This window comes from Stegostoma tigrinum, chromosome 9, assembly GCF_030684315.1.
Source record: "Stegostoma tigrinum isolate sSteTig4 chromosome 9, sSteTig4.hap1, whole genome shotgun sequence".
Classification (NCBI taxonomy): Eukaryota; Metazoa; Chordata; class Chondrichthyes; order Orectolobiformes; family Stegostomatidae; genus Stegostoma; species Stegostoma tigrinum.
This window is the reverse complement of record NC_081362.1, coordinates 55,234,060-55,248,700: the sequence shown is the minus strand read 5'-3', so window position 1 is coordinate 55,248,700 and position 14,641 is coordinate 55,234,060. Positions and strand designations below refer to the sequence as shown.

Here is a 14,641-nt window from a genome sequence, read left to right as displayed (position 1 = left end):
CAGACTGATAGAGGACAGAAATGACTGGGATGCTGCACTGTCTGTGGGCTTCATGTCATACAATCTGGCATAAAAGGATTTGCTGATCCTCAGGTTGTCAGACTAAGGTGACATTAATGAGCCATTCTGAACACTTCTCATCCTGCTCCACAGTCCAGACGCTGGACCACAAGATTATTTTGGAGGCTTTCGACTCAAACAACGAGCTTTGGCTGCTGCTCACTTCCCAGTGATCCACCTGAACACTGACCCCTATCATCTGCAGCAGTAGTAGATTCTGCAGACTTTTTGGAATTTGGACAGTTGTCCCCATTGCTCTCTCTTGTCTTCTGAACACCTTTGAGGATAAAGAGCCCCTTGATGTTCCCCTGAACTGTTTCCCTAACAGTCCGCTGGAGACTCAAAGAGGGGTTTCATGGTTCTCCAGCCTGTGTAATCCCTTTTTGGCTCCTCAATGTTTCCTGGGGTCAACAGTTTCCCCAACCAAACTCAACACTACTGGTATCACCCAATGTAAACGCCAAATATCCTCACCATCTACTTTTCTTTTCTGGACTCACCTCTCATTTCAATTGAATTGTGTGAGCGAGTTACAAATAAACTCAGTATTCCATAAACTCAAAAATGCCAGGTTTAATTGGCTTATTTTAAAACAATTGGTCTGGCATCCACAAGAGATGTGATCCTTTAAAATTACCTTGCTGCAACCAATTAACTAGGAAGGTCATAGAGTCATACAGCTGTAGAATGGAAACAGACCCTTCGGTCCATCTCATCAATGGCGACCAGATATCTAAGTTAATCTAGTCCCATTTTTCAGCATTTGGCCCACATCCCTCTAAACCCTTCCTATTCATATACCCATACAGATGCCTTTTAAATGTTATAATTGTACCAGCCTCCACCACTTCCTCTGGAAGCTCATTCCTTACACGCACTATCCTCTGCATGAAACAGTTGCCCCTTAGGTCCCTTTTAAATCTTTCCCTTCTCACCTTAAACCTATGCCCGCTAGTTTTGGACTCTGCCACCCCAGGGAAACGACCTTGACTATTCACCCTATCCATACCCCTCATGATTTTATAAATCTCCATAAAGTCACCCCTCAGCCTCAGATGCTCCAGGGAAAATAGTCCCAGCCAATTCAGCCTCTCCCAAAGGTCAAACCCTTCAATCCTAGCAACATCCTTGTAAATCTTTTCTGAACCCTTTCTAGTTTCACAACATTTTTCCCAAAGCATGATTAAAGTGGGGTTCTTTGCAGGTTTCCTTTTATAATCCCTATTAGTAGTTCTTACAAGCTTTTTAAAAAATTCATTCACGGGATGAGGGCTTCGCTGGCTAGGCAGCATTTATTGCCCATCCCTAATTGCCCACAGGGCAGTTAAGAGTTAACCACATTGCTGTGGGTCTGGGGTCATATGTAGGTCAGGCTGGGTAAGAATGGCAGTTTCCTTCCCTGAAGGACTTCAGTGAACCAGATGGGTTTTTACGACAATGGATTCACGGTCATCATTAGATTCTTAATTCTAGATATTTATCGAGTTCAAATTCCACCATCAGCCATGGCAGGATTCAAACCCAAGTCCCCAGAACGTTATCTGGGTCTCTGGAATAACAGTCCAGCGAAAATACAACTAGGCCATCACCTCCACCTCTTTGTGGCACTTTGTTGGTCTTTCTATCTTGCCCATTTGGCAAATCTGTGTTTATTCCATTTCTGGAAGTCTTCCTTTTAGATCTGTACTGTCCTTATCTACTTAGTTGGCGTAGGTTTTTTTCCTGGGAAGTAGAGCATTCCCTTTCAGGTATATAAACTGGTTCTCTATTGTGTTAAATGTTTCTTTAAACATCCTCCATTCTTCAATTGTTTTAGCCATTGGCAGATTTTCCCAGTTTACTGTTGACAGTCTGTCTCATCTTCTTAAAGTCTACCTTACCTAAATCTAAAATTCTAGTAGCTGACTCGTGCTTTTCACTTTCAAATGCTACATTGAACTCAATCATGTTATAATCACTATTTGATAAAAATTCATGCATAATTAGGTTACTCATTACTCATCACTAAATTCAATATTGCTGGCCCCTTTGTTGCATTGAGGACATGTTGCTGTATGGAACTAATCCAGACACACTCCAGAAATTCAGTACCTTTCTGACAGCTACTTCTTCCTCTCCCAATTTATGTTCAAGTCAAAACTCCCCATTTATACTACCCTGGCTTTGCTGCACACTTGCCTAACTTCTGCATTTATACTATCAAGTACATCAGAGTTGCTACCGAAGGGTCTATACACAAGACCTATTACAGTTTTAGATCCTTTATTATTCCTTGGTTCCATCCATAAGGTTTCCACTGGATACTTTTCCCTCATTATGGCCTCCCACACCACTGAAGTGATTTTGTTTCTAATCAGTAAGGCTACTCCACCCCTTCTGCCATTTTCCCTATCCACCCTGTAAACCTATAGCCTGGCATATTTAGTTCCCAATCATGACCATGCTGCAGCCATATCTCAGTAATTGCTACGACATCAAAATCTCCAATTTGAATTTGTGCCTGCAGCTTATTTAATTTATTCTCTATGCTTCATACATAGAACTGGTATAGGGGCCATAAACTCTATGCTGTCCCTCAAGCACTGATGGTTTATTCATTGTTTGCTATTTCTCTCTTTTAGTTTAATCAATACACTTACAGCTTTGCCATTTCCTGCTGTACCTAAAGTTGGATCCTTAATGTCTCTTTACTCCCTGCCCTGTTACCTGTTTCTGAAACTGTAGTGACTTATATGGAAAAGGCTCAAGAAAGTACAGTTTACTTTGACACAAACACACAGGATAACATCTGTCACTTTGTTAAGAGCCGTTTCAATGAAATGGCAGGTGCCGAGGGTAACCTACTGGAGGGTTCAAACTTACGGAGTCTCTGAAAAGCATGATTTAGCAGGTGACAACATGCCTAAAGACTTTGGAGAGAAAGTGGATGTTGGAGATGAGGTCGTTGTTTGAATGATGGAGCAGTTGTGGGTTTTTTTTTGAAAATGCAGTTATAAGCAAATTAGGAGAGATCTTTTTTCCAAGGGTGTATACAAAAGATAGTACAGTTGGGAGGGGGTCAGGGGTAGACAGCGATACAAAGAAGTGTTCAGATATGACCCTGTGGGTGACTAACACATGGAAATGTCGGGTCATGGGAGATAGTAGGGCTAAGGATGTGAAAATGGGTGGGAGAGTTCACATGAAGGGCAAGATTAAAGGAGAATTTTAAAAAATGCAATTTCATGATTCATATACTTTATTAATATTAATTTCAACTTTGGGATTACATTTTTAAACGTGAAAATTGAAAACTCGTAGATGAATAAACTGATAAATAGACAGGTAGCAATTGCAATTCAAAGGTTGGCTTATATGTATGTAATAAGATCAGAATTAGAAGTGATAAATACTGAACAATGGGTGATGCTTTCCGAGTTTTATTATGAAGACAGGATGTCTAGACTTATCTCAATAGGGGTTTAAATTATCCATGTGATTTTCCCAAACAAAGGGAAGATTGGAAAATTAGGGATAATCAGCAGAAATGTCTATTCCAGGTGTGTCATGTTGCAAAGAAGATAGATTGTAGGTAACATATTTTTGGTTTTGGACTTTATCTGTGATTTTTCACAAGAAAACTTGAGTCTGGGTCTCCTAGAAGTGACTTTCAGACAAGCAGAAAGGCAATGTGCTAGGAACTGTAGACCAGTAACAGCGGGTGTTCTCTGATTTGGAGACATAAGCAAGGTGCAGTGAGGCCCTTGCTTGAGCTGGACTGTTCACAAGCATGGACGGTGATGAAGGAGAATTAAAGGGTCACCTAATTGGAACCAAGTCGAAGGACGCAAGAGATATCATACCTCAGGCAATCAAGTGAATACTGAGTATAATCAACAATTCCCGAAAGCTGAGGCACACCTTAGTTTGGTCTCAGAAGTGAAGGAACACTCAAGATCCTGTTAAGTGTAGGGGAACTCTTGGGTTGAAATAAAAGTAAATCATGGAGAACACTATTCAGAAATTGGGGGTCTAAAGCATTTGCTTTTACACAATATATGTTATATCAGTTTAACTTACTTTTATTTAGCTGTTGATGAGCAAAAGATTTTGTTTAGAACACAAAACGTTGTGGTTTATGTTATGGCGGCTTTATATTTAATAATTTTTGAGCACTTGAGATTTGGAGGATTGTGGAAAAATTGATTTATTTCCAGTTCTATGACTACCTGGATTGTTCTTTTCTAAAAAGGTTCATTTTGGACATCAAGGCATTTGGACATAAGACATTTCTAGGAAACTATATGATTTCAGCTAATTGCTAAACATGTTTGTAGGAGACCACCTACCTATCCTTCAAGCGTGTTTTGCCATTTGATAAGATCATGATACATTTGATTGTAGTCTCAATTCTACTCTGAAGACTGATACAAAATATTCGTTTCATAATTCCCCATTATTATTTCCTCAGCTTTGTTCTCTAAGGGGCCTATGTTCACTTTAGCTTCTCTCTTCGTGTATTTAAAGAATGTTTCTGTTTTGATATTGCTTGCAAGGTTATCTTCAAAGTTTATTTTGTCCATTATTTTCATTGTCTTATGTTGGTTTTTAAAACTTTCCCAATCCTCTGGCTTACACTAATCTTTGCCAAATTGCTTTTTCTTTCAATCTGATGCTTTCCTAAACTGCCCTGGTTAACCATGGTTAGCTTATCCCTTTCATAGAATCCTTTTTCCTCACTGGGATATATCTTTGTTGTAAGCCATTGATCATTTTCTTAAATGTTTGCCATTGTTCCTCAACTATCTTTGCTGCTAAGCTACTCCAGCCAACTCAGCCCTCATTTCTTTATAATTACCCTTATTTAATTTAAACACAGTTGTTTCCGATCCAAATCTGTTCATCAATGCTAAATTCTGCCATACTATGATCAACTGCTTCTTTTATTCCGACGTCATTTATTAAGCCTGCCTAATTATGCATCACCAGATCCAAAACAGCCTGATCTCTGGTTGGAACATACTGTTCTAGGCAACTGTCCCAAATACACTCCATGAATTCTTCTTCATGGCTGCCTCTGCCAGTCAGACTACGCCAACCTCCATAAATATTAGTCACCCACGATTACTGTACTGCATTTATTACATGCCCTTTGCATTCTCCTGATTTCTTCTGTCCCATCGTCCAGCTACTGCTGGGATTCATACAGACTAGGCCCATCAATGTCATCTTTCCTTTTTTATTTCTTACCTCTACCATATAGATTTTGTCTGATTTTTCTTGTGGCCAAGATCTATGTTTCATGAATAGTATAGAAGATCTGAAATATTGAAATGAAATTACCTCTCCAATTGCCAGTAAATATTCTTTATATTTTTCTATTAGTGGAAGTGCAATCTGCAAATCCTGGAGGAGAGAAAATGATTTTGATAAATAGAAGCAAACAAGCCAAAACTAACATGAGATTAATGCTTGTTTTTGACCAAGCACAAGGACAAAAGATGGGATTTTGTACAAATAGCACATCATGGTGCGCCCATTAGTTAGGCTTACAATTGTGCTGCTAGGTTTTATATATTTTGCCTTCGAACCTTCTGATAGCATGACCACAACTTGGGCAATAGGGCAGTTATGACATTATCAAACATCAGAACAAACAGTATATCTCAGAAACAACACATAGGAACAGGAGCATAGCATTTTATCCTTCAAGCGTGTTTTGCCATTTGATAAGATCATGATACATTTGATTGTAGTCTCAATTCTACTTTGCTGCCTAGTCCTCTTCCATAACTCTGACTCACTTGCCAATCAAAATTTGTCTAACTCAGTCTTGAATAAATTCAATGACCTAGCTTCCACTAATTTTTAAAGAGAATTCCACAGAGAGAAAACAAATTCTCCTAATCTCAGTCCCAAGAAACTTTTTATTATTAAACTGTATCCTCTAGTTCTAGTCACCCACAAGAGTAAACATCCTCTCAGTATCGACCTGATCACGTCATCTCGGGATCTTCTTTGTTTCAATAAAATTATCTCTCATTCTAGTAAAATCCATACGGGTTTGGCCCAACCTGTGAATCCATCTTTATAAGATAAGCCTTTCGTCCCAAAAACAAGTTCTGTGAACCTTCTCTGAACGGCTCTTAAAACAATCATATTCTTTTCCAGATAAGGAGATTGAAACTGTAGACCTTATCCCAGATGTGGTCTCACCAAGACTGGATAAAACATTTCTACCTTTACATTCCATTCCCCTTGCAATAAATGCCAACATTCTAGTTGCTAACCTAATCACTTGCTCAACGTGCATTCTAACTTCTTGTGATTCAAGTATCAATGACATAAAAAGATTGAGAAATGAACAGGAGGATTACAGAGGAAGGTGAATTCAATTTGATGAATTCAAAAATCGTAACAGACAAAACAAGTGAGAAAAATAAAGATCTGATTGAGAGAGAAAAAAAGACAGAAAAAAAATTTCTAAATTTAAAACTGATATCTTTAACATTATCAAAACCAATTCAAAACCTAAAGCAATGAAACTCCACACTTAAATCTTGAAAGATGACACAGGTTTTTGCCTTGAGATTACCTGCAAAGTGACTGCACGCTGTCCTTGTGGTGGATTTTCTTGCACTGGATGAACACCAAGACATGGTAGCACAAATCCTGAGTATCTGAAAATAAATGTTCAATGTTATTTTGTCATTGAGAAATATAAGCTATGTAAAGGAAGCAAAGAAGGTTAATAAAAGGAACATTATATTCCTGTTTTTTTCCAGCAGTTTCAGTCATGAAATCTTTACAGTGGCATAAGCTGCATATAATGCACTTTTACAGAGACAATTGTTGTTTAGGCTGTTTCAGACATGATTTTTTTTATAACAGTATTATCAGGCCAGTCAATAACAGTCACACAATACCTCAGAGTCCTGTTGTTCACTATTATTTGCAACTTAATTCAAAGACTGAATCTTCCATATGATTGAATTGTTATCTAGAATTAACAGCACACAAACAGATCATTCAGCCTAACTGGTCTATGCCAGTGTTTATACTTCACATGAGCCTTTTCCCATCTTACCTTACTTTCCTCTATCAAGGTTTTCTTCTATTGAGGTCTAGCCTATGCATTAATCCAGAGTTGTCTTAAATGCAACTATGGTTAACGCCTTAATTACTCTGTGATAAAAGTTTGACCATGTCAATGCATAAGTCTGCAGTGTCATGTTGGTGCAAATTATTTATTAGAAAACACCTGTTTTCTTTTCCTTGGATGCCATCTAATGTAAAATCCATCAAATACTGAAAGTCTACAGATCATATAGTAATATGGCATCTACCTGAAAAGTAGAAATGATTAATGATGTGTCGCCATGAATAGACAGGACTACTTTGATCTTGGTGTTAAAAGCAAACTTGGAGTGCTTTCTCCCTTCTGGTGTTTCCCTACTTCACTTTTCTACAAAGTAATTTTAACATCACAAGTTCTGTGACTATATCTGTTTGCAATGTTAATCACGTCAAGTCAGTACAAGTTTAAATATTTTTCAGACATTGTTCAATACCGTGCAAGTTCTGACAGAAACATATGGGTGGTTTTATCTGCACTGAAGAAAAAGTACTATCTTCCCAACAGGTTAGTGTGAATCTACATGCAATTTCATAAAATGTGCAAAAGGGCAGCCAACAGAATGGAACAGGACATGAAGAAATTGTGAGAACAAGCTGTCCAAAACAGTAATCATTGATGTTCACAACCACAAAAAGATCAATACCATAGACATATGATTAATGTTGGAAAGAATGAGCAGAAAGAATGATTAGAAATAATAAAAATTAGTACTTTTATTAAAAAAAATCTTATGAAACAACAGTGGAATATCCTTCAAATAAATAAAAAAAACTGTCAGATATTAACAATGAATCAAATTATTTCATTTGTTTTTTACAAACACAAGTTAGTTCAAAACCTTTAAGTCTGCTTGAAAACTAGTTCACACTGTTTACAGCCAATGAAAATTATTTATATGAAATATTTATCAGTGAGGTTTAGAAGTGGAGCATTAGAACTAAGTTTGGTCTTGTTCTCTCCCAACATTTATTTATGAATGTTTTTCTAGCAGAAATCAGATACTTCCTTTCTACCCAGGGAATACTTGTTTCACTGTCATTCTGGTTTAAAGCAATGACTTATCATAAACTAGCAATCAAATCTGAGTGCTTTTGATCTCTAGCTCAACACACATCACACAGGGCTTTCACCCATTCAATTATACTGTTTGTTTCTGTTCAACCTAAAGTCATCCAAATTTTGAAAGGTAATCATGGCACACAAATTATATCAACCGGGAAAATCGGCCAGAATATCACAAAAATCTTCTGCCTGACTGACCATATCAGTAAATTTCTTTCTTGTCTAAAATCAAAGATGCAATTTTTCTCCTTAGATCAGGCCAAATATCCACTAAGATCATATTAAGATTTTTTTTGTTAGATTTAGTAACTGGATTTGTTAATAGCGATGATATAGGTTTCTGAACAATCAACATCACTAAGTTCTGATATGACCAATATGCGCTGTTCTTTGTATGGAAGTTAGAATAGACACACAAGAGCTTGAGTCAATGTTTACATCTGCAAATTGAGCAAATAACAAAATATGCAATTGGGAATAACATACAGTGGGATGGGTTATAAGATTGAATAACAATAAAAGAATTAACTGTAATTGTGACATTAGGGGAGACAATTAGATAGGCGCCTTGTATACAAATGTGGGACTGGTGGTAACATGGGGTAGGGAGGAACTATCAGACAATGAAACTCTAAAAGAACATTTGAAAGTATCTGAGAGATTAGGTCACACCATACACACAAATGTGGTATTCATGATAACACTGGGTGGAGTGAAATTTGTAGAGCAACCTATTAGTCATTATATTGGTAGACTGAAAATGATGAAAACCTTTTTCTATTTGTTCATGGAATGTGGGCATCACTGGCCAGCCCTGAACTTATTGTTCATTCTTAATTGCCTTGGAGGAGGAGACGATTATCCACAATACTGTTCAAAAGGAAATTTCAGAATTTTGACGCAGTGACAGTGATGGAACAGTGATAAAGTTTCAAGTCAAAATTGTGAGGGAAACTTTCAGGTGATACATCTGCTGTCAATGCTCATCCAGGTGACAGAGGTCACAGGTTTGGAAGGTGTTGTCATCAGAAGAGGCTTAATGAATTTCTGTGGTGCACTGTACAGATGGAAGACATTGCTGCCACTGTGTCAGTGGTGAAGGTAGTAAGTGTTGAAGGTGATGGATGAAGTGCCAATCAAGCACTGTGCCATGATCAGCAAACATCCTCACTTCTGACCTTATGATGGCAAGAAGATCATTGAAGAAGTAACTGAGGATGGTTGTGCCCAGGATATTACCCCAAGAAACTCCTGCAACAATATTCTTCATTGACCTCCAACAACTACAACCATTTTGGCTTTGTACTGATAATGTCTCCAACTATCAAAGAGTTTTGCCCTGTTTTTCAGTGCAGGATAGCTGTGCAATTTTCCACATTATTGAGCAGATACCTGTGTTGTGGCTATAGTCGAACAGCTTGGATGAAAGCATTGCTAGCTCTGTAGTACTCTCAATGTACTCTCACCAGTGTTGTCAGGGTCCACAGCGTTTGCATTATCCAGTGCCTTCAATCATTCCTGATACTATGCAGAGTGAATCAAATTGGTGCTGGTTCCTCAGGAAGAGGCCAGTTGGCTCTAGAAAACCACAGCACTGAATTATAGGCAAATGTAGACTAATTTTTTAAAAAATTCATTCACAGGTTATTACCAATGCCTAATTGTTCAAGAGAAATTGGGTGTTGACAGTGCTTATTGAACTTCTGCAGTCCATGTGGTTTTGGTACATTCACTGTGCTGCAGGTACACTCTCAAAATTGTTATGGATAAGAGTTCCAGGAATTTTACACAGCAATGGTGAAGGAAAGATCATATAGTGACAAATCAAGGTCATGTATGGCTTGGAGGGAACTTGCAGGTGGTGATGTTCCCATTTATATGCTACCATTGTCCATCTAGGTGCTAGAGGTCCAAAGGTATGGAAAGCCTGTCTTAGGAGCCTTGGTGAGTTGTTGAAGTTACATGTAGACTGTACACACTGTTGCTGTAGTGAAACAATGGTGTAGGGTGTAAGTATTTAAGGTGTTACTATCAAACCTGGTTTATCCTGGATGGTACTGACCTTCTTGAGTTGTTGTTGTAGTCACATTTTATTGAGGAAAAACTTTTGATACCAGCATTCCCATCCCACCATGTGCTCATTGGAAGTCCTCAACCCTAACGTATTTCAATCACCTCCTTCTTCAATTCATGTTTTCCCTGTATATCTCACCATGTTGATCCTGATCACCCAAATCCACTGCCAAGGTCCACAAGCCCAGTCACGGCAAATCGTACCTCGTCTGGATTTCATATTGCTCCTTGACTGTTGTCCCAGAAGCAGGCAGTACTCCTGATGAGTTTGGCTGGCTGGCATTCTGAGATGGGCATCCTCTCCAACGGCTCACTAGCCATGCTCAAGTGGGCTTATGGCTGACTCTAGCACTCGAGGACCTCATTCCTCAAAGTAAAATTCAACCATGATCTGTGTTTTTAAAGCAGCCCAGTCCAATTAATTGTGAAAAACACTATGATTGCCCTCAAGAACAATGTTTAGTACCAATGTTCTTTCTACAAGAGTAGAAATTTGCAGTTGTCCTCCTGAATGTTAATGAGTAACTGTAAGGAATTCAGAGTAGACTTTCAACTCGCTGACCAAAATTCTTGTGATTAGCTGTCCTTAATGGAAACTACCCAACTTTTATTCTGCAGTGAGGAATTTGACACCCTGCTGTGATATGGCAATGAAATCACAAAGAAGCTAGCAAATTCATTTGACGCAGTTAATTTACATGGAAATTCTAAAAGACAATCAATACATGAAATAGTTAATCTATAATGTTTTATTTCAGTGATGTGGCAGTTATTTTTAAACTGAACTTCATTGCTGTTGTGACTAGCTTGCTTTGAACATTCAACCTTTCAATGAATCTGATTAAATAAGCTGCAAAAAATAAAGGAAAAACATTCAAAAGGCTAGTGTATCAAAGTGTCAGCACCTTCAAGAGGGGAAATGTAGTTAAAGAAAGCAGAAAATATGTAAAATACTGTTACATATTTTTTCAAAACTATGACTTTTGAAATATTTGTTATGTGCTAGTTTAAATAGTTCTCTCTTAAAATTGTTTCCAGATTTTGCTAGATTGCTCTAAATAGCTGTCTTTGTTCCAAAATATTTGAGCTCGCCAAGATGCAGTTCTAAAAGAAGACACCTTACACTTGAATCATCGATTGAAATACTGCAACAATCCTTCTATCAAGTAGGTCATTTTGCCCTTTTGGTACTCTTATGTTACTTACTATTAAACTACGTGATATGGCCTTAACCTGGTTTCATAAGTTGGTTTGAAATAGAAATTGTGATCATGTTGATGTGACATGCAACATATTTACACCTTCACAGAATTTTTAAGGAGATCATTTAAATTTAAATTTGCATGCTTTCACTCAAATATTTCATGACTAGGAAACTAAATATTACAAGAACAACTAGCACTGACACTGAATCTTTACAGTAGAAAATGTCCTAAGGTGATTTTATAGTATTGTATTTGAAAAAAAATGGATGGGCTACCAAAAAGCTTCATGACAAAGGCGGATTTTTAGTAGGACTGCAAAAAGGACAGGCAGGTCTGAGAGATTGGGGAGAAAAGTTTAGGCAGCTGAAAGCACGACTGAGAGATTAAGGAGAGAAGTCTGGGCAACTAAAAGCATGGCCAAAGGTGGGGGTACTGAACTGAGGGTCAAATTTTTATGGGTTTGGCATCCAATTACATTGCAATTTTAATACTGAAGATGTAATATTCAATAATGGTTCACATATGGTTAAGATATTATTATTTGCACAAATGATTTATTTCGAATGTAACTATTCCCCAAATGGTTGCGTGCCGCACTCTATTAGTCTTTGAAATCAGGAGTTTTGAGCAAATAGATGATTTCTACATAAGAACTAGGAGCAGGAGTAGGCCATCTGGACCCTTGAGCCTGCCCCGCCATTTAATAAGATCACGGCCGATCTTTGAGACTCAGCTCCACTTACCCGTCCACTCACCATAACCCTTAGTTCCCTTACTAGTCAAAAATTTATCTAGCCTTGCCTTAAAAACATTCAGCGAGTTAGCTTCAACCACTTCACTGGGCAGGGAATTCCACAGATTCACAACCCTTTGGGTGAAGAAGTTCCTCCTCACCTCAGTCCTACATCTGCTTCCCTTTATTTTGAGACGATGCCCTCTAGTCCTAGTTTCACCTGCCAGCGGAAACAACATCCCTACCTCCACTTTATCTATTCCCTTCATAATCTTATATGTTTCTATAAGATCTCCCCTCATTCTTATGAATTCCACGAGTATAAGCCCAGTCTACTCAACCGCTCCTCATAATCCAACCCTCTCAACTCTGGAATCAACTGAGTGAATCTCCTCTGCACTCCCTCCAGTGCTAGTATATCTCTTCTCAAGTAAGGAGACCAAAACTGCACACAGTACTCCAGGTGTGGCCTCACCAAGACCCTATACAGCTGCAGCATAGCCTCCCTGTTTTTAAACTCCATCCCTCAAGCAATGGCAGAAAAAATTCCATTTGTCTTTTTAATCACCTGCTGCACCTGCAATCCTACCTTCAGCGATTCATGCACAAGGACACCCAAATCCCTTTGCACAGCAGTGTGTTGCAATTTTTTACCATTTAATGTTAGCTGTTATTCCATTTTGCTGTTATTCCTACCAAAATGGATGGCCTCACACTTATCAACATTGTACTCCATCTGCTAGACCTTTGCCCATTCACTTAGGTTATCTATATCCCTCTGCAGACTTTCAGTGTCTTCTGTACACTTTGCTCTACCAGTAGTTAGCAGTAGTTAGTTCTGTCCAGGCATCTGAGTCCTTTGAAAAAATAAATTGTGGGAGCCTTCTATTAACTGTAAAAACACAAAAATGAACCATGTGACACATTTATCACTTTAACAGTTTCAGACTAAAGGTTTCTCCTGCTCCATTTAAACATCACTTCAAATGCGTTGACTCAAATTGAAATTTACAGATACCGGTGGTGGAATGCTCTCGTTTCTCAGTCAAGAGTCCATTCTTCATGTGAAGGTCATGTGCAGCTTAGCTGAGAGGACCCTTACACTTTAATCCAATGTCCATATATTGCTTTCTTTTAGGACTCTGGTTAGACCCCATTTGAAGTCCTGTGAGCAGATCTGTGCCCACCCCTCAAAAAGGCCTTGGGGGGAGTACAACATAGGTTTACAAGAATGATGCCTGTATTTCAGTGGCTAACTTATGAGGACAGATTGTACAAATTAGGCCTGTTTTCTTTAGAATTTAGAAGCATAAGAGGTGATCTGTTCAAAGTCTTCAAAACATTAACAAAAAAAAGACAGGGTAGATGAAGATAAGCTATTTCCACTGGTTGGAGATTCTAGAACTAGGGCACATAATCTTAAAAAAAATTAAGGCCACATAATTTCAGAGAGATATTAGAAGCACTTTTACACACAAAGGCTGATAGATGCTGGGAACTCTTTTTTATAACTGGCAGATGCTAGATCAGTTTTAATTTTAAATCTGAAATAGATAATTTTTTTGTTAAGCAGATATATTAGTGGAAATGGGCCAAAGGCAGGTATAGGTACTTGGACCGCAGATCAGCCATGATCTCATTGAATGACAGGACAGTTCAGGGGCTAAACAGCTTACTCCTATTCCTAAAAATTGCTTGATTGCAATATATTTTACTTACCCCATTCTCAGCTTAATAATAACAATAAAGCTAAAATTAGTACCTCTGCTAAAATCTCAGTTAGAGTCAACTATTTCTGTCCTATAAAACCGAAGATCCACCAAATCTGGATAAGTCAATAATACAGTACATGATACCCTTACCACTGACTGATTAGACTGCTTTAGGGTTTGGACATTTTACAAATAACTGTGCAAAAGATATGGTGTACCTACCTATCTGAAAGCTCTATCAGCCTTTCAAATTCTCCAGAATGCTCCGTTACTCCCACAAGAGCTAGAAGTCCAGCCTGAGAAGACCAAAAATTGCTGCACTAGATTATTGTACTCAAAACAGTAATAGCAGTATGTATTACCACAGGGCGCAATTCAAAATAGAACACTGTTGCTTAGCTCTAACTAAAAGCTACATCATTACCAAGAATGAAAGCTAAGGTGATAACCCAACGTGTCACATGTTACACCACATCAGGTGGAGTGTCAGTTGTGAAACTGAGTCTGTTACACTGTTTAATATAGCTTTCTGTGAAACAGCCAGACTATATATAGTCAGAAACACATGGTTGCATTCTCATCAGACAGTCCAATTTGAAAATATTGGTCCAGATGAGGTAAAATTGATATTTAAAAGATAAGTGTAGAATTTGTTTAGAAATGCTCAAACTTTCTTGTA

The 14,641-nt window shown here is 38.1% G+C and overlaps 2 protein-coding genes across 7 annotated transcripts in view; one reads left to right on the top strand and one right to left on the bottom strand.

Annotated features, from left to right (window-relative positions):
* Positions 1–14,641, top strand: part of nsl1 (NSL1 component of MIS12 kinetochore complex) — a 156,688-nt gene that overhangs the window by 107,608 nt on the left and 34,439 nt on the right. For 3 of the 5 annotated variants that reach the window (XM_048535642.2, XM_048535639.2, XM_048535640.2), the window contains 2 exons: positions 7,597–7,681; positions 11,351–11,478. The exons of 1 other annotated variant lie outside the window; for it this stretch is intronic. The gene's annotated coding sequence lies outside the window, so the exon portion shown is untranslated. The remainder of the gene's footprint in view (positions 1–7,596; positions 7,682–11,350; positions 11,479–14,641) is intronic. One more of the 5 variants, XM_048535641.2, reaches the window with a different exon arrangement.
* The window catches only part of LOC125454648 (putative deoxyribonuclease TATDN3), a 51,949-nt gene that overhangs the window by 25,471 nt on the left and 11,837 nt on the right, over positions 1–14,641 (bottom strand). The window contains exons 3-5 of one of the 2 annotated variants that reach the window (XM_048535635.2): positions 14,185–14,258; positions 6,635–6,719; positions 5,383–5,445 (exon numbers count right to left, since the gene is read on the bottom strand). In XM_048535635.2, coding sequence (XP_048391592.1) covers positions 5,383–5,445; positions 6,635–6,719; positions 14,185–14,258 — 222 coding nt within the window. The remainder of the gene's footprint in view (positions 1–5,382; positions 5,446–6,634; positions 6,720–14,184; positions 14,259–14,641) is intronic. The other variant, XM_048535638.2, reaches the window with a different exon arrangement.